General features: G+C 38.1%; 1 protein-coding gene and 1 pseudogene across 6 annotated transcripts in view; one reads left to right on the top strand and one right to left on the bottom strand.

Moving 5' to 3' along the window:
• CNKSR2 (connector enhancer of kinase suppressor of Ras 2) overlaps window positions 1–20,941 on the bottom strand; it is a 299,057-nt gene that overhangs the window by 73,471 nt on the left and 204,645 nt on the right. For all 6 annotated transcript variants that reach the window (XM_060182888.1, XM_016195185.2, XM_007538945.3 and 3 more), the window contains one exon: window positions 19,373–19,587. In XM_060182888.1, coding sequence (XP_060038871.1) covers window positions 19,373–19,587 — 215 coding nt within the window. The remainder of the gene's footprint in view (window positions 1–19,372; window positions 19,588–20,941) is intronic.
• LOC103128164 (glutathione S-transferase Mu 3-like) lies at window positions 488–1,208 on the top strand (annotated as a pseudogene).

Consider the following 20,941-nt stretch of genomic DNA (forward strand, 5'->3'; position numbering starts at 1 on the left):
CAGCAACAGCACTGTTTCACTGCTTGTGATACCTCCTGCCTGCAGGTGGGGACCAGGGGCCATGAGCAAAGACCCCAGTTGAAGTCCCTTTGGTAATTAATATAATTAGCCAGTAATTCATGACAGAGTTATAGGCTACTTGACTCAATAGATTTAATCTGTACAAAGCTTAGCTCACTATTTCCATTACCTATCAACCTAACCTGCTCTTCTCCTAGTCTTCTAGACCTCAGTAAATGACAATTCTATTTTCCCCCATGCTGGTTCTTACCCAGAATCTTGGAATCAACCATAACTCTTTTCTCCTATATCCACTAGTCAATCAATCTATCAGCTATATATTCAAAATAAGTTTACAATATGACTTTTTTTCTTTCTTCTGTCACTGATGGAGTTTGACCACTCTGAGATGACTTTTTCAGATTGAAAGACAGGCAAAAGTAAAGATAACTGCAGCCAGTCCTCCAGACATTGGGCCAGTCTCACCATGTCGTCCAAGTCAACTATGGTTCTGGGCTACTGGAATATTCGAGGGCTGGCGCACACCATCCACATGCTGCTGGAGTTCACCAACTCGTGCTATGAGCAGAAGCCCTACATGTGCGGGGCAGCTCGTGACTATGATAGAAGCTAATGGCTGGACGTGAAATTCAAGTTAGACCTGGACTTTCAAACCTGCCTTATTTCATAGGTGGTAAGAATGCTATCATGTGCTATAAGCACAATCTCTGTGGCAAGACTGAAGAAGAAAAGATTCAAGTGGACATCATGGAAAACAAGGTAATGGATTTCCGCATACAGCGAGTCAGGCTCTGTTATAACCCTGACTATGAGAGACAAAAGCCTCACTACCTGGAACAGCAACCTGGACAACTGAAACTATTCTCCTTGTTCTTGGGGAAATTCTCCTGGTTTGCAGGGAGTGGGGTGGGTGGGGGGAAGATCACCTTTGTGGATTTCCTCGCCTATTATGTCTTGGATCAGAACCATATGTTTGAGCCCAAGTGTTTGAATGAATTTCCAAATCTGAAGGATTTCATGTGCCGTTTGAGGCATTGGAGAAAATATCTTCCTACATGCAATCTGATTGCTTTTACAAGTTGCCCATCAACAACAAGATGGCCCAGTGGGCTGAGCAGGAAGCAGATTTGTACTGCTCCCTCCATTCAGTGTTTAAGGGACTTGACTCTCTTCTCTGCTCTTTTTAATAAATAGCACTGAAGCTACTGGTGTCTGACTATAATTCTCTTGGGAGGAAAGGCAAAAGGATAGTAAGGCTACATGTATCTATGTCAGATTGTAAATTTAATCACTAAAACACTGATACTCTCTCCTAACACTTCCCCTTCAACTATGTTCAAGGACTAGAATTTCATGCCTTGATTTTGAATGAATACTAGATATGAAGATGAAATTGAAGTTGTAGAAAATAGACAAGTAGGGTGTTGGGTGGTGGTGCGCTGGGTTAAGTGCACATAGTATGAAGCACAAGGTCCTTTGCAAGAATTCTGGTTCGAGCTCCCAGCTCCCCCCTGCAAGAAGGGACTCTGCACAAGAGGTGAAGCAGGTCTGCAGGTCTCTCTCTCTCTCTCTCCTTCTTTTTTTTTTTTTTTTTAATATTTATTTTATTTATTTATTCCCTTTTGTTGCCCTTGTTGTTTTATTGTTGTAGTTATTATTGTTGTTGTCATTGTTGGATAGGACAGAGAGAAATGGAGAGAGGAGGGGAAGACAGAGAGGGGGAGAGAAAGATAGACACCTGCAGACCTGCTTCACCGCCTGTGAAGCGACTCCCCTGCAGGTGGGGAGCCGGGGTTCGAACCGGGATCCTTACGCCAGTCCTTGTGCTTTGCGCCACCTGCGCTTAACCCGCTGCGCTACAGCCCGACTCCCCTCTCTCTCCTTCTTTACCTCCCCTCTCCCCTCTCAGTTTCTCTCTGTCTTATCCAATAAAATGAAAAAAAAAAAGGCCACTTGGAGCCTTGGATTCATAGTGCAGGCACCAAGCCCCAGCGATAACCCTGGAGGCAAAAAATAAAAAATAAATAAATAGACAAGTTAAAATGGACTGGCACCAGTGAAAACCTGATAAATACATCAAGTAAAACTACTTGACATCCTGGCTTTAACAGATCTGGAGCTCAAAAACAGACCCTTATGTATATGGAAATATAGTATGATAAAGATGGTATTTTTTTGCTTTTTTTCATTATTGGGGTGATTAATGGTTTACAGTCAACCACAAAATACAGTATTTTGTACATGCGTAACCTTTCTCAGTTCTCCTCTGCCAAAATATAGTATTTTTCAGCTGGTGGTAAACTAACTAATAAACAGATTTGGGACAATTATATACCAGTTAATAATAAGAGGAACCTCCCTAAAGAAACTAAGAGAACCCTATCTCATGTCACTTATTAATCCATCTGGAATTTAAGGAACAGCACTATATACAAAACTGTAGAAGTATTAATGTGTATGTTTATTTGTGGATAGTAAGAATTTCTCTATAAAGAAGTCCTAATAGGCCCCCCCTGGCCGCAGCTACAGGAGGGGAGTTTCACAAACAGTGGAGCAGTGCTACAGCTCTCTTCTCCTGCCTCTTGTTCCCTCTCATCCACTCCGTCAATAGCCTCTCAAAATGAGAAAAGAAATGGCCCCCAGGAATGGTGGAGTCATATAGCATCTAGCTCTAGTGATAATCCTGGTAGCAAATAAAAAAAAATAAAATAAAAAAAGCCATAACAAAATGTTTAGAGATTAAACAGTATCAAAATTTAAAATGTATTGATGATATTGCACAAAATTAAATGGGTGAAAGTAAAAAAAAAAGTAAAGATAACCACAACAACAAAGCTTCTCCCAGTGGGGTGGGAGCTGGGCTTGAACCAAGTCTCACACACGGCAAAGCTTTTGCCTACTGCTCCCCCTTACTTTGCTCCAGTTACACTTAGTGTTCCTAGAGCAAATAACAGAGTCCTGCCTCAGGGTCTTCACTCTTGCTGGTCCCTCTGTCTGAACTGTTCTCTGTCCAAATAATGCTATGACATACTTCCTTACTTCTTTCAGGTCATTACTCAATGCTTCCTTTTTAGTAAATTATTTCCTGGCTTCCATATTTAAAATCATCATCCCTACTGCCTGTAACACTTCCCTTTTATTTCCTCCTGCGTTAGCCCTTCCCTTAGTACTTAGCTTAGCTAACGCACCTATATTTCTCACTCATTACCTGGCCTTTCTCCAAATACAAATAACAACAAAGAAGAGAAATTCTGTCTATTTTGTGCATTGTTTTACCCTCTTCATAGGACAGAGCCTAGAACAGAGGATGTGCTCAATGAGTAGAGGTTGAATGATTGACAGTTGAGCAAATCATTAGCAAAGAGCATAGGATGTAGTCTTCATTAGCTGGCTGTTTTAACTTGAAGAAGCTCTCCAAAGGTTCTGAAACCAGCTGTCTTTTCTCCAGTAACACATGCACCGTGCACCACTGAAAAATCTGTTCTTTAATAGATTGTTTTGGTAGGTAAGGAAAAAATTTCCTTTAATCTAATCTCCTTTTCCATTATTTGCACTTAGACCATCTTACTGCATTTAATATTCTGATCTTGAATTCAAGATGCAGTTGGCAAAAGTACACTAAATTTATGTCAAAAGATATTTATGCAAATAATTATATGATGAATTATGAATGGATGTGTTGAAATCATAATTCTACCCGTAAAAATAGAATGTGCTAAAATAAAAGGCCATTATGAAAGTATTGTTGGTCCTCTTCTCAACTAAGGCAATGCATGCAATAGTATTCTGTTTCACTATAAAAGATCCCCTTTTCAGACATTTGCCTGAAAGGATCATTTGTCTTTCATTTTGTCCACAGATGTTCTGTTATAACTCAATTCTTCCCTCTTCTGGATGAGAAAGTGTGGGGGAGGGTAATTTGGGTCATTCTTATCCTGAAACTTTCAGAAGCACTTACTTTAATTGTGGAAGAAAATGACAGTTTCTGCGTTACATTTTGAAAGCTCAGCTACTATCAAATTCTTCTCAAGTTGCAAATTGCCACACTTATGGAAAAATTTGCAATCAAAATACTCTCGTTGCAATATAGCAACTTCCTCTTACTGTAATTTTCTGCAAAGTTCCAAAATTTCTTTAGTGACTAGTCTAACAGCTTATTTCTTATACATATGAAAAGAAAGTGTTTAGAAATTTGAAAGAAGTGGGATAAATGATAGCTACTTACACATATTTAATTTTTAATAAACAAATAAACAAAACAATTTGAGTTTTAAATTTTGTACAAGGAAAAGCACTTTCCTTTCTCTTGAATTAATATATGTGGGCAGAAAAAAGTCTGAATATGGACAAGTGGGGCTAAATATTAAATCAAGAAATGTTTCCATCCACAAATGATAAAAACATAGAAAATGAACTGATTTGGGGCCAGGTGGTGTGGTACACCTGGTAGAGGGCACACATTAGTGTGCACAGACCTGACCCCCCACCTGTAGGTTGGAAACTCCACAAAGTGAAACAATAATGTAAGTATATCTCTCTCTTCCTTTTCCTCTCAAATTTTCTGTTTCTATCCAATAGAACAAAACAGGAAAGAGGAAGGAAGGAAGGAAGGAAGGAAGGAAGGGAGGAAGGAAGGAAGGAAGAGGGGGAGGGACTAGTTTGCAGTTGGTGACCCTATCCCATCTGATATATGACAGAGAAACTAAGCCAAGCAGGGTAGCACACTTTGTCATTTAGCATAGTGTGAGGGGGCTGTTGTGTGATCAAAAAGACTTTGACTTAAATTTTTTTATAATTATCTTTATTTGTTTATTTGAAAGAGACAGCCAGAAATGGAGAGGGAAAGGGGAGATAGAGAGGGAGAAAGAGAGACACCTGCAGCACTGCTTCACTACTCGCAAAGCATTCCCCCTGCAGGTGGGGACCAAGGACTTGAACCTGGGTCCTTGTGCATTGTAACAACATGTGATCAACCAGGTGTGCCATCACCCAGGCCCTGATACTTTGACTTCTCCTTCTTTTAAAAAAAAATATTTTCTTTTATTTTTTAAATATTTATTTATTTATTCCCTTTTGTTGCCCTTGTTGTAGATATTAATTATTGTTGTTATTATTGATGTCATTGTTGTTGGATAGGACAGAGAGATATGGAGAGAGGAAGGGAAGACAGAGAGGGGGAAAGATAGAAACCTGCAGACCTGCTTCACTGCTTGTGAAGCGATTCCCCTGCAGGTGGGTAGCCAGGGCACGAACCGGGATCCTTATGCCGGTCCTTGTGCTTTGCGCCACGTGCGCTTAACCCGCTGTGCTACCACCTGACTCCCAATTTATTTTATTTTTGAGAGAGATGAAGAGAGAGAGACACACAGAGAAATACCAGAGCACTTCTCAGCTCTGGTTTATGGTGGTGCGGAGGATTGAACCTGGGACTTTGGAGCCTCAGGCATGAGAGTCTGTTTGCATAATCATTATGCTATTTCCCTCGCCTGATACTTTGACTTCTTATTGATTAGAAATGGCTCCAAACTCACGCAAAAAGTATACTTTAAAAATTAACAAGTGAAACATTAACTATCGGTTGTCTTTTTGAACCCTAAGACAGCAGGAACCTCACATCTCCACTATACAGCCTCTACTTCCCCCAGTCCTGGAACCCGTAGATAGGGCCCACTTTCCCGTGTGCCTCTCCCAATCCATATAAAATAATATTGCATCAGCTGATCACAACCTAACCAACACAACGATGGCCACCTCAACATGCTTCACTTCAGACTGTGTCCAGAGACTTCACGTGTGGAATGACAACCCTTCAACTTCATTACTCAGGTGAGACCTTTCCTTTCATAGTATACTCTAATTTCATCTCAGGTGGTTCACTTTCTTTCTTTTTTTTTTTATTATGGAAACTTTTTTTTTTAATTGTGGAATTAATGTTTTACATTCAACAGTAAATACAATAGTTTGTACATGCATAACATTCCCCAGATTCCCATTTAACAATACAACCCCCACTATGTCATTCATCATCTTTCATGGACCTGTATTCTCCCCACCTATCCACCGACCCGGAAAGAAAATTCTTGATGAATTATCTGTAGCTCCAAGCGCCAGGGAGTGGAGGGATCGAGATGGGGCCTCAATGTTTATTTATTGATTCCCTTTTGTTGCCCTTGTTGTTTTGTTGTTGTTATTATTGTTGTTACTGATGTCATAGTTGTTGGACAGGACAGAGAGAATGGAGAGAGGAGAGGAAGAGAGAGAAGGGGAAAGAAAGACACCTGCAGACCTGTTTCACCTCTTGGTTCACTTTCTAACAAAGTCCCAAAACCTAGATATACACCAGTTTCTGTGAGAGAGAGCATATGTTCACACGTATCAGTAAACTACTGCAAAATATATGCCTGAAAGCAGAAGTGCACTAGAGTTTGCAGTGAGTACCCCTCTAAAATTTCCTCTCCACTATTCCAAGCTTTGGGTCCATGATTGCTCAACAATTTGTTTGGCTTCATATGTTAACTCTCTTTTCAGTCACCAGGTTCCAGATGTCATCAGGATGCCGGCCAGGCTTCCTTGGACTGAAGACCCCACCAATGTGTCCTGGAGCTCAGCTTCCCCAGAGACCCACCCTACTAGGGAAAGAGAGAGGCAGACTGGGAGTATGGACCGACCAGTCAACGCCCATGTTCAGCGGGGAAGCAATTACAGAAGCCAGATCTTCTATCTTCTGCAACCCACAATGACCCTGGGTCCATGCTCCCAGAGGGATAGAGAATGGGAAAGCTATCAGGGGAGGGGGTGGGAGATGGAGATTGGGTGGTGGGAATTGTATGGAATTGTACCCCTCGTACCCTATGGTTTTGTTAATTAATCCTTTCTTAACAAGTGTGATAAACTTATAGTCAAATGAGAACACAAAGTAAGTAATTGGAGGAGCCTAAATGACCAACCCTCTTTAGACTTCACTAAGTTGGAAAGAAGTCATGCTTCATCCAAAGACTATTTATTATAAGAGGACTGGCAGGTGTGACCTGGTATGACTACACATTTTGTCATGTGTGGCAAGTAGTGGAGTGGCATTATGGTGTCTCTCCTCTGTCTCTCTCCCTCTGCTTTTTAAAAAAATTTTTTAAATATTTTATTTTATTTATTTATTCCCTTTTGTTGCCCTTGTTTTTTTTTTTTATTGTTGTAGTTATTATTGTTGTTGTCGTCGCTGTTGGATAGGACAGAGAGAAATGGAGAGAGGAGGGGAAGACAGAGAGGAGGAGAGAAAGCTAGACACCTGCAGACCTGCTTCACCGCCTGTGAAGCGACTCCCCTGCAGGTGGGGAGCTGGGGTTCGAACCGGGATCCTTATGCCAGTCCTTGTGCTTTGCGCCACCTGCGCTTAACCCGCTGCACTACAGCCCGACTCCCCTCTCCCTCTGCTTCTAACCCTGTATCTACAGGAAAGAAAAAATGGTTTCCAGGAGTGGTAGAATGAAACAGGTACTGAACTCCAGCATTAGTCATGATGGCATAACAAAACAAAACAGAACAAAACACGCCAAAGACTATCATGAATAATGGAATCTGAAGGAAAGTGCCTAAGTCTTATGCAGGATCCCAGAAACTGATTTCCCTTTTCCTACTGGGCAGTACGGTAGAAAGGGAGTGAGTAGCATTTCAATAGATAAGAGATAGAGAGGGGGTATAGAAGCATAAGAGTTATAGAGACCATGGCACCAAAGACTCCTTCAATGCAGTGAAGGCTGGGCTCGAACTCGGGTCACACACATGACATAGCAGTATGCTGCTATCCAAGTGAGCTATTTTTCCTGCACTAATCATAGTTATCTATGTATCTAGGTAAGCTTGTATTAGCATTATACTTTAAATTCTAACAATCTAATTGATGTATAATTGATATAAAATAAATTATTTGAAATGCTTCGACAGATATGATAAAACAATCATATAGCTGTCACTCCCCATTATCTCATACTTTTTTTGTAATCCTCTTTCCCAGCATTTTATTTTATTTTCAAATGCGATAGACTCTAAAGTTCAGAAAGGTAATATTAGACTCAGCCAAAGTAGACAAGAGTGGGACTAGCAGCACAATTTATTCCAAACCTATTAAAAGTATTAACTGAACCCAGTGCAATGTGAAAACCCCATGTCAATAATGAGGGAAATCAGTGATCCAAATAAGGCAAGCCTGCCTCTCCACTAACTCTTCACACTGGAGAAATCTCTTGGAGCTGATTCATCGTGTTATGCAATTTTCCACCTGATACAAAGCTGATTATTATGCAATGAAACTTAAATTACTTGGTTCACTTTCTCAAGATGTGTTTTTTAAGCACTGTATCAGTTTCTATGAAGGCAGAAACCATCTGCTTAGCTCACGACTCTATACTCAGCTCAAAGCATAAGATCTGACATAAAATTATCTATTGAAAACACATTACTGATATTCTCTTTGTGTGGGACACTGATGCAATGAGTGTCTCAGATGCAATCTTTCATCACATTCATTCACTCTCCCATCAAAAAATATCTAGGGTCTAACCATTTCTCACTGCTTCCACTTTGGTACTGAGGGTTAGCCACTATATTCTCACTTGAATGGCCAGATTACTGTCTTCCTGCTTGCAAATTTATCAAAGTCCTTCCAGTCAGTTATCAATATACCAGATAGAGTGGTACACTTCAAAGGTATAAACCACTCAGTAAGAATGGAACACTTGGTACTAGTGAAGCAATAGTGTGGTAGAAATCATAAGACCTGATTTCTAGCTCTTCATATTCCAGCTTAATGAATTACTCTTGGCTTCTATTTTCTCATATGGTGGATTAAGGATTTGGACCAAATTCTTTTTTCTTTTTCATCATTTTATTGGGGGGGGATTAGGAGATTACAGTACAGTTGTTGACACGGGTGCAATTTCTCATCTCCTTATGATAGGTGTCTGCATAACACTCTGACCTCCAACTTAGATCCTTTTTCATCATCAGGTACTAGGCCCCAACACCTTCTCCACCCCTTCCCTTCTTCTTTCTTCTTTCCCTGGAGTCTTTTGCTTTGGTACAATACACCATACCCAATCCAAGTTTCACTTTGTGTTTTTCCCTTCTATCATTATTTCTTAAATTCCACCGTGGACAAAATTCTTAGAAGATGCCATAATGCACTAATTTTATATGATCCTGGCATGAAGGTGAAAGAACAAATGGTCAGTTAGTCTTTAATGTTTGCTTGTTTTAATTAAATAATTAACCAATTAATTATTTTTTACCAGAACACTGTTCAGCTCTGGTTTATGGTGGTACTGGGGACTGAACTTGGGAACTCTGGTGACTCAGGTATAATTTTTTTTGCATAATCGTTATGCCGTCTCCCCAGGTCTCAATTATACATCAAATTAGTAATGTTTTAGCAATGATGTAGATGTCTAGTCTGTGTTAATCTTAACACTAGATGCTAGATTATTCACTGAAAGCACTGAATTTATGTTTAAACTTCCAACATAATGGTTATTACATCATCAGTTATATAATATATCACTATTTTGGGATGCTTGATTAGTATGTAGGATTAGCATAAACTTTGCACAAGAGACAGAAGTTTGCCTACTGAATGACAAGGAAAAACTATATAAAGGAACATAAGTATATAATACAAAAAGAATCACTTTTGATGAAGGTCTGAATTCTTAAAAATCTTAGTGAAGTTACTGTCTATATCACAATGTTTTGTCAACAGTTATATCGCTGATCATAAATACTAAAAAAAAAATAGTCACTGACGTTTATATTTTTATCGCCATCAGAGTTATTACTAAGGCTCGGTGTCTGCATGATGAAGTCACAACTCTTGGTTGCCAGTTTTTCCTTTCTTTCTTTAGTTGACAAGATAGAGAGAAATTGAGAGGGAAAGGTGAGACACAGAGGGAGAGAAACAGAGATACCTGCAGTACCTGCTTCAATGATCATGAAGCTTTCCACTGCGGGGCTTGAACTAGGGTTCTCATACATGGCAACTTGTATGCTTAACTAGGTACGCAATTGCCTTGCTTCCACTATTGACTTTTAATAGCTTATGTAAATGAACCCGAAACTACTAAGCTTTTTTGTTTTCTTTATTTTTAGGCTTGTTGCTCTGATATAATGTACACATTTTCTCGTAACAGAATTCTTTTTTTTTTTTTTTTTAAATATGAAGTGGTTTATTTAAGGGTGACTATAGCAATAGAACAAAGAACTTAATGTTGCCTGCTGTATACTTTGACCATGATTAAGGGCCTGCATCTTCTATTATATATATTCATATCATTAGTATCAACTTTTTAAAAAAAATTTGTTATTGGGGGAGAGTAACTGTTTACAGTAAATACAGTAGGTGGCACATGTATAACATTTCCAACTATAAAACATTCTAACCCGCAAGCCCAGGCTCTCCTCCACTAGCCTACAGGACCTGAACTTGCCCCATCCTCCTCCCTCCTGTACCCCCACCCCACCCTCAGTATCCTTTATTTTGGTGCAGTACAGCCAAATCTAGTCCAAGTTCTGCATTATGTTTTCCCTTCTATTCTTATTTCTCAACTTTTGGCTTTGAGTGAGATCATCCCATATTCAGCCTTCTCTTTCTGGCTTATCTCACTTAACAGGATTCTTCCAAGCTCTATCCAAGATGATGTGAAAAGGTGAATTCACCATTTTTAATAGCTGAGTAGTATTCTACTGTGTATACATACCACAATTTATTCAGTCACTCATCTGTTGTTGGATACCTTGGTTGTTACTAGGTTTTGGCTACTACAAATTGTGCTGCTATGTAGATAAGTATATACAAATCTTTTTGGTTGGAATTTTGCCACGCTAGTTTAATTTTATCTATATAACTTTTATCTAAATAACTTTATAGCTAAGTGTGTTGTATAAGGTTCTTATTCTGAAATTTTTGCTCTTGGAACATACATAAACTCTGTAAGACAACATTTCAAATGTTTCCACATCTGCTAGCATTGTTGCAGTGTTCTTGATCCAAAGATCTTTTTTAAAAGAAAACATTTAAAAGAGAATTCTAGATTTAAAAAAAAAAGTTTAGAAAAGTTTGAAAACCTGTGCAATGAAATTGGATAATAAATTAGTCGGGAAAGATAAATCATATTCTTCCTCCTTTTCCATACTGAACTATCTGGTAAGACATGACTTTATAACTAAAGCAACAAAATTGGTTTTGTCTAACATAATGGAAAAGAGAACTTGATGGGATGACATTTTTTAAAAAAAAAATTCTGGGTTTTCAGCAGGAATCAAATCATCATTATGCTGTCAATTTAGATGGCATTTTCCATAGTCCTCTCTGCAGTACTATGATCATCTTGTAAATGAGAAAACCGAGTAAGAGGAAGAAAGCAATTTATGCAAGCTCAGATGTGAAAAATTAGATTTCTGCAGGGCCTGCTGTCTGCTGCCACTTTGCAGAACTGGTTGCCTCACATGTACCTAGATTAGGTTTGTACTGTTGTCAGTACACTGGTGTGGACGTTTTGCTAGTATGTTTAGAAAAAGATTACCAATAGTAACTAACCATATTTGTGTATTACCATAGAGTCAGACACTGCATCAGGTACACTGTCACCACAGAAAGTCAAAGTTTTAACCTAATCACATATATACATGTATATGTAGTATATGTATGTACATATGAATTTTTCCAGTGCCTCAAAATATTTCATGGTAAATGAACCAATAGATTTCATATGGCTGTTTTCTTATAATATTGTTTAATCTGAGAAAATGATGCTAAAATGTAACTAAGTGAAGAATATTTAAAAATTAACGTTACATGTTCTAGATATATTACAGATTTCTGATATTCTTAAACAGAAAAAATTGAAAGAATTGTTTAAAATGTTTTATTCAGTATAAACTTCTTTAGGTAAATTGGACATTTTATCCTTAATTGTTAATGATATTAGTCAAACTCTTCACTGAAGATAGATAAAACATTTGAAGCTCCATGTCTGATATGTGCTTTGATATGTGCTTTGGGCAATTAGATGAGTAGGTTGTAGGAATGATACTCTTAAAGGATTTTCTTTTCTCTTTTTCTTTTCTTTTATTTTTATATTTATTTTCCCTTTTGTTGCCCTTGTTTTTCATTGTTGCTGTAGTTATTGTTGTTATTGAAGTCGTTGTTGTTACATAGGACAGAGAGAAATGGAGAGAGGAAGGGAAGAGAGAGGGGGAGAGAAACACTTGCAGACCTGCTTCACTGCCTGTGAAGCGACCCCCTTGCAGGTAGGGAGCCAGGGGCTCAAACCGAGATCCTTATGCCAGTACTTGAGCTTTGCGCCACGTGTGTTTAACCTGCTATGCTACTGCCCGACTCCCGGAATGATACTCTTATAGAGGTGAACTGCACTCTTGGATTCAGTCCAGCCTTAAGAATTTTAAGAATGTTCCATAGTACTACTGCTATAGACATTTCAAAAGGAGTTTTACTTGGCAGGCAAGTATAGAACCTACATAGAAGGGCTCCTCAATGTGGTAGCATTGTCAAGTGTGTGAAGATGAAACTATACAGCTCACAAAAATATGAAATACATCAGAAGTAAGTTTAAAATTTTTTTTAATATTTATTTTCCCTTTTGTTGCCCTTGTTGTTTAACATTGTTGTGGTTACTGATGTCATTGTTGTTGGATAGGACAGAGAGAAATGGAGAGAGATGGGGAAGACAGAGAGGGGGAGAGAAAGACACCTGTAGACCTGATTCACCGCTTGTGAAGCGACTCCCCTCCAGGTGGGGAGCTGGGGGCTTGAACCGGGATCCTTATGCCAGGCCTTGTGCTTTGTGACACGTGCGCTTAACCCGCTGCGCTACCGCCCAACTCCCCAGAAGTAAGTTTTATCTTCCTTTATTGATGAAATACTGAGATTTCAAAATATGTCTAGGTTCATGTATTTGATTAGAAAGTCATGTTCAGTAGTCCTTTCATGAAGCTTGGAAAAGTCAATTTATTTCTTTAATGTTGAGCTCTAATGCGAAACAGCTATATTAAAAAGCCACTGTTTCTTGAGATCACTACAGATGTAGATAATAAAAAACATGGGAAGATTTTTTCCCTCTATTGCCACCAGGGTTATCACTGGGGCTTGATGCTGGCACTACCCAGAAGCTATTTTTCCCTTTTTAATTTTTTTTTTCATTTTATAGGACAGAGAGAAATTGAGAGGGTAGTGGGCTACCAAGAGGGAGAGAGAAGACAGACACCCCTAGATCTTCTGAAGCATAGGCCTCTGCACCTGGGGAATGGGGGCTTGAACCTGGATCCTTGTGCATGAAAAGGTGTTCAACCAGGTGCACCACCACCCGGTCTCCAAGAAGATAATTACTTTCTCTGTTTCCTGTGGCAGGAATATTTGTATCTAAGTAGTCTAAAACGGTTGGAATATAATGACTAGTAATTTTAACAGTCATCTGTATCTCGGCATTACAGGTTGATTTGGGTTCAAGCCTACCAGGCTCCTATTCTTGACTTAGCCTGATAATTGTACAGATATTATAAAACAGATTTAGCAATATAATTTAGAATTGAGACTGCAGATTAAGCCTATGCACTATGCCCACTACCAACTGCTGTCTGAGCCAAAGGTCCATGTACATAAAATGTACATGAAGGTTATAGACAATATAATATTGTTCTTGGAAAAGTAATCTCAAGAAACCAGAAAGTAATGTTCTGTAGGAATCAAACTTCCAGGCTCCATCACTCACTCCCTCTTTTTTGTCATTGCTAGGGCTTTACCACTATGGGTTTTTTTTTCAGAGACAGAGAGGCAGACAGACAGAGACAGAGAGAGAGAGAGAGAGAGAGAGAAAGAGAGAGAGAGAGGAGAGACCACCAAAAAGAAAGCATCAAAGTTTTCTCCAACTTAGTGGGGTCCAGTCCTAGATATGTAGTTTCTTATGAGAAGTCTCAGATGAGATTTAGTCACATATGGCAAGTAACTAGACCTACAGTTTTGTGGAATTAGAGGGCACTGAAACCATCAAGGGGGTAATAATTATTTTAGGAGTTGAATGAAGCAAATAACTTGGTGTAGGTTATGGTTCCTCAGTAAGAAGAGATTCTAAAGAGTTCTAGGGATACAACTAACACACTTTAAGTATTAATCATAAGATGCTTGATTACATGAGTTATAGTGGCATGATAATATAGGTAGAATGACTATGGAAGAAAAAACGGTCCACTTTGAAGATGCTTCTTGAGGTTATAAAGCCAGGAGATATAAGTCTATAACAGGAGGGAGAATAGGACTTCTCTGATCAAGGCAGGTATGTCCACAAATAGTTTGTAACTATTGACCTTACCAACCAAACCCAGTTTTTCTCATTAGAATGTGTCTCATTAACTAGGAATATGTAGTAAGATAAAAATTTAATACATCTAAACTTAATACATTTTTCAATTCAGTTCTTCTATGTATTGTTTTGCATGGTACCTCCCAAATTAAGTCAGAATTTGTGTTTAGTTTCCTGGCGGTCATTAAACTGTAACTAGCAAAATGAGACAAATATTTGTTCAAACATGAAACCAAAAAGGGCTCAGTTTGTCAATAATCTGTTCTATACAATGTGAACAGAAATCTCTTGCAATAGTGAAGATGTATTACTGAACATTTTAATTTAATGTTCTATTTGGTAAATTTTAAAGTTTATGAAATAAGGGGCAGGGAGATAGCTCATCCAGTTGAATGCATAGTTTGCAATGCATGAAGACCTGTGTTTGAGTACCCAGCCACCAGAGAGGAGCACCTACAAGGGGAAAGTTTCATGAGGAGTGGAACAGTGTTGTTGTGTCTTTCTTTTTCTCTCATTTACTATCTAAAGAAGTATAAAGAAAAAAATTAAGAGTCCACTGGGAACAGATGTGGAGACCCAGTGAGAGAACCCTGGTTTCAAAAGATATCTAACATTTAAATAATATTTTTAATTTCTTGAGGTAGGAAAATAGGTTGATTAGATGTGATTTTTATATTTTTCTGATAGAAGCTTCTAATGCTATAAAATTTTCCAAATTAAACCAAAGGACACACAAATATCTAAAGGGATTTATACACATCTATATTCACAGAAGCACTATTATTTTATTTTATTAGTTATTTAATAATGATTGACAAAATTGTGGGATAAGAGGGGTACAATTCCATACAATTCCCACCACCAGAGTTCTGTATCCTATCCCCTCTATTGGAAGGTTCCATATTCTTTATCCCTCTGGGAGTATGGACCAAAGATCTTTATGGGGTGGAAGGTGGAAGGTCTGGCTTCTGTAATTGCTTCTCTGATGGACGTGAATGTTGACAGGTGGGTCCATACCCCCAGCCTGTTTCCATCTTTCCATAATGGGGTAGGGTACAGCAGCACTATTTGTAACAGCCCAGAATTGAGGAGAACTCAGATATAAAAAAAGAAAGATGAGTGGCTAGGAAAATTGTGGCGTGTATATACAATGGAATACCACTCAGCTGAAATAAATGATGAAATATTCTTTTTTGCCACATCTTGGGTGTAACTTGAAGAACAAGGAAAGAAAAAGGAACACAGGGTGAAATGTAAACTAGATGTGGTCTACTGTAGCAAAGTCAAGGGTTCTCAGGATGGGGGGACTTGGAGAAAGTTCAGAAGGCATGAGGGACCCAATAGACAATGGTGAAAGAGAACCTAAACTAAAATTTCAGAAATTACCAGTAAACATTAGTTTTTGTTAATATAAATATGACAATATTATTAGTTTTTATATATTCCATACCATTTAGACTGGACATTAAATATGGATGACTAATAGAATTGTTGTTGAGTAACTATTAAATTCTGTTCTGATTTTAGTGGCAATATAGTGTACTAAGAGGCAGGGTGCCAATGTTCAACACCAAGCTCCCTCACTTACATTTTCTTGATCCATGTATCTCAGTTTCCTAATCTCTAAAAGGAGGATAAGGATAACCAAACTTTTCCTTTTGTTATGAGGATTACATACATTAAAATTTATAGATAACAGGGCAGGGGTTGATAGCATAATGGTTATAAAAAGAGACTCTCATGCCTGAGGCTGCAAGATTCCAGGTTCAATCCCTCACACCACCATAAGCCAGAGCTGAGTAGTGGTCTGGTTAAAAAAAAAAAGTCATATATAGAACTTATAGATAACTTAGAACACCATCTGTTTTAAATATTTATTTACTTACTTATGGGATTGAGAAAGAGAACCAGACATTACTCTGGCACATAAGGCAGCAGAAATCAAACTGGGAACTTTATACTTAAAGTCTAATGCTTTATCCACTGCACTATCACTTAGGCCACTATCGAGTCTATTTCATTACATTTATCTAAGTGATAAAATATAAGGTCTTACAACACCCTTTCTTCTCTACAAGTTCTACTAAAATTCCCTTCATAAATCGATGAGAAAGGCTAAAAGTACTCAGCAGAAGCAAAGCAACCAAATGTTCACAGTTATACCCTAAATAACTAAGATAAGCTACACAAATGTTAGAATGTTATAAAAGGACTTAGCCAGATTTTTGAACACCTACTCAAAATCTGTTTTAAAGAAGCTATCTAAAATCACATTATTCATTTTATAAAAGTATACCTGCATGCTTCCTGAATACATAGTCAAATTTTACTTGTTCTGGCAATTCAGCATATAGATTTAAACTTATTATTTTTTTTTCTGAATTTAGTTTAGTAGCTTCATTGTGAGAAAAGGTTGTCATATGTATGTTATGTTGAGGGAAAAAAAAAAGTTCTGAGTTCTAAACTGGAATTGGCGTATGGCACCAAAGTAAAAGACTGCACCAAAGTAAAAGACGTATTGCACCAAAGTAAAAGACTGTGGGGTTAGTGGGTGGGGGGGAGAATACAGGTCCAAGAAGGATGACAGAGGTCCTAGTGGGGGTTGTATTGTTATATGGAAAACTTAGAAATGGTATACATGTACAAACTTTTGTATTTACTGTTGAATGTAAAACATTAATTTCCCAATAAGGAAATTAAAAAAGTCCTAAGTTCTATGAACATGAACACACACACACACACACACACACACACACACACACACAAACACACACACACACACTCATTCACTTATTCATCACATTTCTAGTGAGTAGATATAAAGTACTATTATCTATTCCAGGACTTGAAATATGCTGAACGAAACAGAAAAACTACCCTTTCTGATAGGAAAATATAGGCATGTCATGTACATGTCTTATTGTACCATGTATAGGGGAAACAGACAATAAGTACATAATCTAACTAAACACATGAAAAAGGCTTTGAAGACAATGAACAGGATGTTAACAAAACTGGTTTGGTTTAGTGGGTAATGAATAGAGAGCATCTTCCTATAATCTTGGGCTTAAAAAGGAGTCAGCAAGGGAAGGAAAGGTCTGGAAGCAGTCTCAGTAGAGGCATAGCATGGGGAGATTGAGGTGGTAAAAACTTGCAGATATAAAAAGGGTAGTTAGAAGATAGTGAATGGAACTGGTAGGATACACACAGAGGATGGCATACCTAGTCGGATACACATGTTACAATAAGCAGGGACTGAGGCTCAAGGCCTGGGTTCCACTGTCAGTGAGGAAGCTTCACAAATGAAGTCGTGCTGCAGGTATGTCTCTATCTCTCTCCCTCTCCAACCTCCCCTTCCCTCTTGATTTCTCTGTCCAATAAATAAGTAAATAAATAGAAAAAATTATGTCAGATAACTTTTTAAAAAGGACAGTGATTTTCTTTTAAATAAGTCTAAGAAAATTATACGAACTGCAGTAACATGAAATCTGTAACAAGTTAGACAGTGTGTCATAATTTCATATACTTCTAAGCGTTCATTATTATGAACACATATCTGTTGTATGTACTAAGAGGAATGCAACAAACACTAAAGCCAAACTGTATTTCCTTTGTGTATCTTTTGGGCTACTTTCCAAAACAGATCTCTCACTACCGAATTCCCTCTTGAGTGGGCCAGTTCTCAGATCTTTTAATTAATTCACTGATTAACCAATTAATTTCTGTGGGGGAGAATCAGAAACCAGAATGTCATTCTGGCACATAGTTAGGATCAAGCCTGGGGTGCTCAGGTCTGTGAAGTGTTAGGATCAAGTGTTAGGATCAAGCCTGGGGTGCTCAGGTCTGTGAAGCACACATTCTACCCAATGAGTCACTCTGACTAATGAGTACAAAAGTGACTCCTTTACTCTCTACACACAGCTAAGAGCACTGATTTCAGACTGACTGCAAATGTCTGTGGAAAAATAGGAACTTGATTAGTTATTTAAGGGAGGTTTTGATAGGGACACATCTAAAGAAGCAGCTTGTGTAAGAGGGAAAAAGAAGGATACAAAATATGCATCTAGAGGTACTGACCGTATGCTTGTTTCAACTCAAAAACACATTTCCCTCAATTCTAGGTTTTTTTTTTTTTTTCTGCCTCCAGGGTTATTGCTGGGGCTTGCGAATCCACTGCTTCTGGAGGCTATTTTTTTCCTTTTGTTGCCCTTGTTGTTTATCGTTGTTATTGTTAATATTATTGCCGTTGTTGATGGGTAGGACAGAGAGAAATCGAGGAAGGTGGGGAAGATGGGGGTGGGGTAAAGACACCTGCATACCTGCTTCACCACTTGTGAAGCTATCCCTCTGCAGGTGGGAAGCTGGGGGCTTGAACCAGTATCCTTACGCCGATCCTTGTGCTTTGCACCATGTGCTTAACCCAATGCGCTACTGCCTGGCTCTCTCTTCTTATAATGGTGTACTTTATCTTCCTATTTTGTCTCAAGCACCACCCTCCAATTTAGTAGATGATAATTTTAAAATAAAATCATAAAAATATTAAAAATTCCACTTTTATTGCTTTTGTTTGTGATTTGACCACTCAGTACTGGCTAGTGGTGGTGTCAGGGATGGAACCTGGAGCCTTTTGCTGGCAAGTCCTGTGCACTACTGCTGTACTTTCTCCTCGGCCCTAAAAACTCCACTTAAAATGTTGAATTTTACAGCTGCCCATTCACTTTGTATCATCACACTGATACTTTCTCATCTAATGATTGCTTTCCCTCAATTTTGTTATATTACTTCATTAAAAGTCTTGCCTGATTAACATATGAACTCTTGCACACATCAACTAAAGTCAATGAACCATCATGCTTTTCTAAGAGCATAAATTCTAAAACTAGAATACTGTGTAAATAACTGGCAGTAGGATAAAGATAAGTTATCAGGAATTTACCTAAAAGAATTTCCCAATAAAAGCTGTATCACTGAATGCTTGGAGTTTTACTTACATGGTACAGTGTGGTCTCTGGCACAGGTGTACCCATGATGTCTTGTCTCAGTGCATCCATTTGCAGACTAGGCAGCAATGAATAGTGAGTTGGGCTGTTACTCTTATCACCCTTCTTTTTGGACTTCTTCCCTGTGTCTTTTTTGCTGTTCCTCTGAAACATGTATTCTTCTTGAGCAATTTTTTCATTGCTCATATATCGGAGTAGAGAGTTTTCTATGCAAAGAGAGATAAATATACCAATATAAATATTCTCATATTCCAATTGTACCATTCTTTCCCAGCTGTGCTACTAAAAATATTTATGAAATATAACTTGACTTAATTTATAAAATATCTATGTGGAGAAAATATAGATCTTAAATATTTGAAATCATGGGACAATAAGAAATGTTTTATGTCTGGGCCAACTATATTGGAATCACTTACAGAACTAGAATCAGAAATTCTGGGTGTGTGACTCAGAAAATCTTTCATCCCAAAAGGGATGAAAAACACTGACCTATGTCAGGCTAGGAGAAGTTAAAATACACATTATAAACCAACAGTTAGGAAACTAGGTTTACAGGTGCCATGCTTAAACTAATTGTGATGAAACTTCATAAGAATTCACCCTCCCAAAATGTTATTATCATGTGAAATTCCAAGAGTGATTTGGAGATGGCATTTCTCTATTTTCTTGATTCAATCTATAAAATAAATGAGGTTAAAAACTGAACTTGTGAAAGGGAAAGAGTACATAGACATTTAGGAATTTGTTGATGTTCTTTTATTTACCAACATTTCAGAATTGCTTTCTCTATAAAGAAAATGTTAAGAGAACTGACAAATTCATGCTATTCATGCTCGCAGACACCGGTGTGGTCTCTGAATCTGTGTAGTAATAAATTCTGTACACTAGCTATAGTAATAGGCAGATGGGTTAAACATGTCATGAAGGAAGTTTAGTGAGATTAGGTTCTATCAGCCATTTTTTATTTTGCTGTGTTTCAATTTGTTTTACCTTTTCATCTACAACCTTATGGCTCTCTATTTTGGAAAATGGAAGTAGCAGTATGACCTACTGGGGCCCACCATATCCACACTTGGTCAAATTTCATTCAGTAGTGGGACTTTTAGTTGCTCTTTTTGCATCTCACCTCAAAAGCAAGATAAGTGAACATAAACACTTACTTTTGGTAGATACTTCAACTGTAGCCCACCCCTAAGTAAGAAGATAACCCTGAACAGCAAACAGAAGAGAAATAAAAGCAAAGCAGTTTTTTTTTTTCCATTTCCATATGGTTTTCGTTAGTGTCACTGGCCCAGTGTCCATTAGTTTTTACCCATGTTCTGATGCTCATTTTAAGGTTGTATTAACACAAAAGTGATGTGGTTGCATTGCGGACCAATGGGGACTGATCACAAACTCTTCCTATTCATTGAAATTAATTATTTTATGCAGTTTCACACTTCTGACCTTGTTTTCAAAACATTAACGTTCAAATAACAACCAGGTTATTTTCACGTTGTACCTATCTACCTGGAATCCCTCAGGAAGCATTCAGAGAAGATATTGATTTAAAAACAG

This window comes from Erinaceus europaeus, chromosome X (assembly GCF_950295315.1).
Source record: "Erinaceus europaeus chromosome X, mEriEur2.1, whole genome shotgun sequence".
Lineage (NCBI taxonomy): Eukaryota > Metazoa > Chordata > Mammalia > Eulipotyphla > Erinaceidae > Erinaceus > Erinaceus europaeus.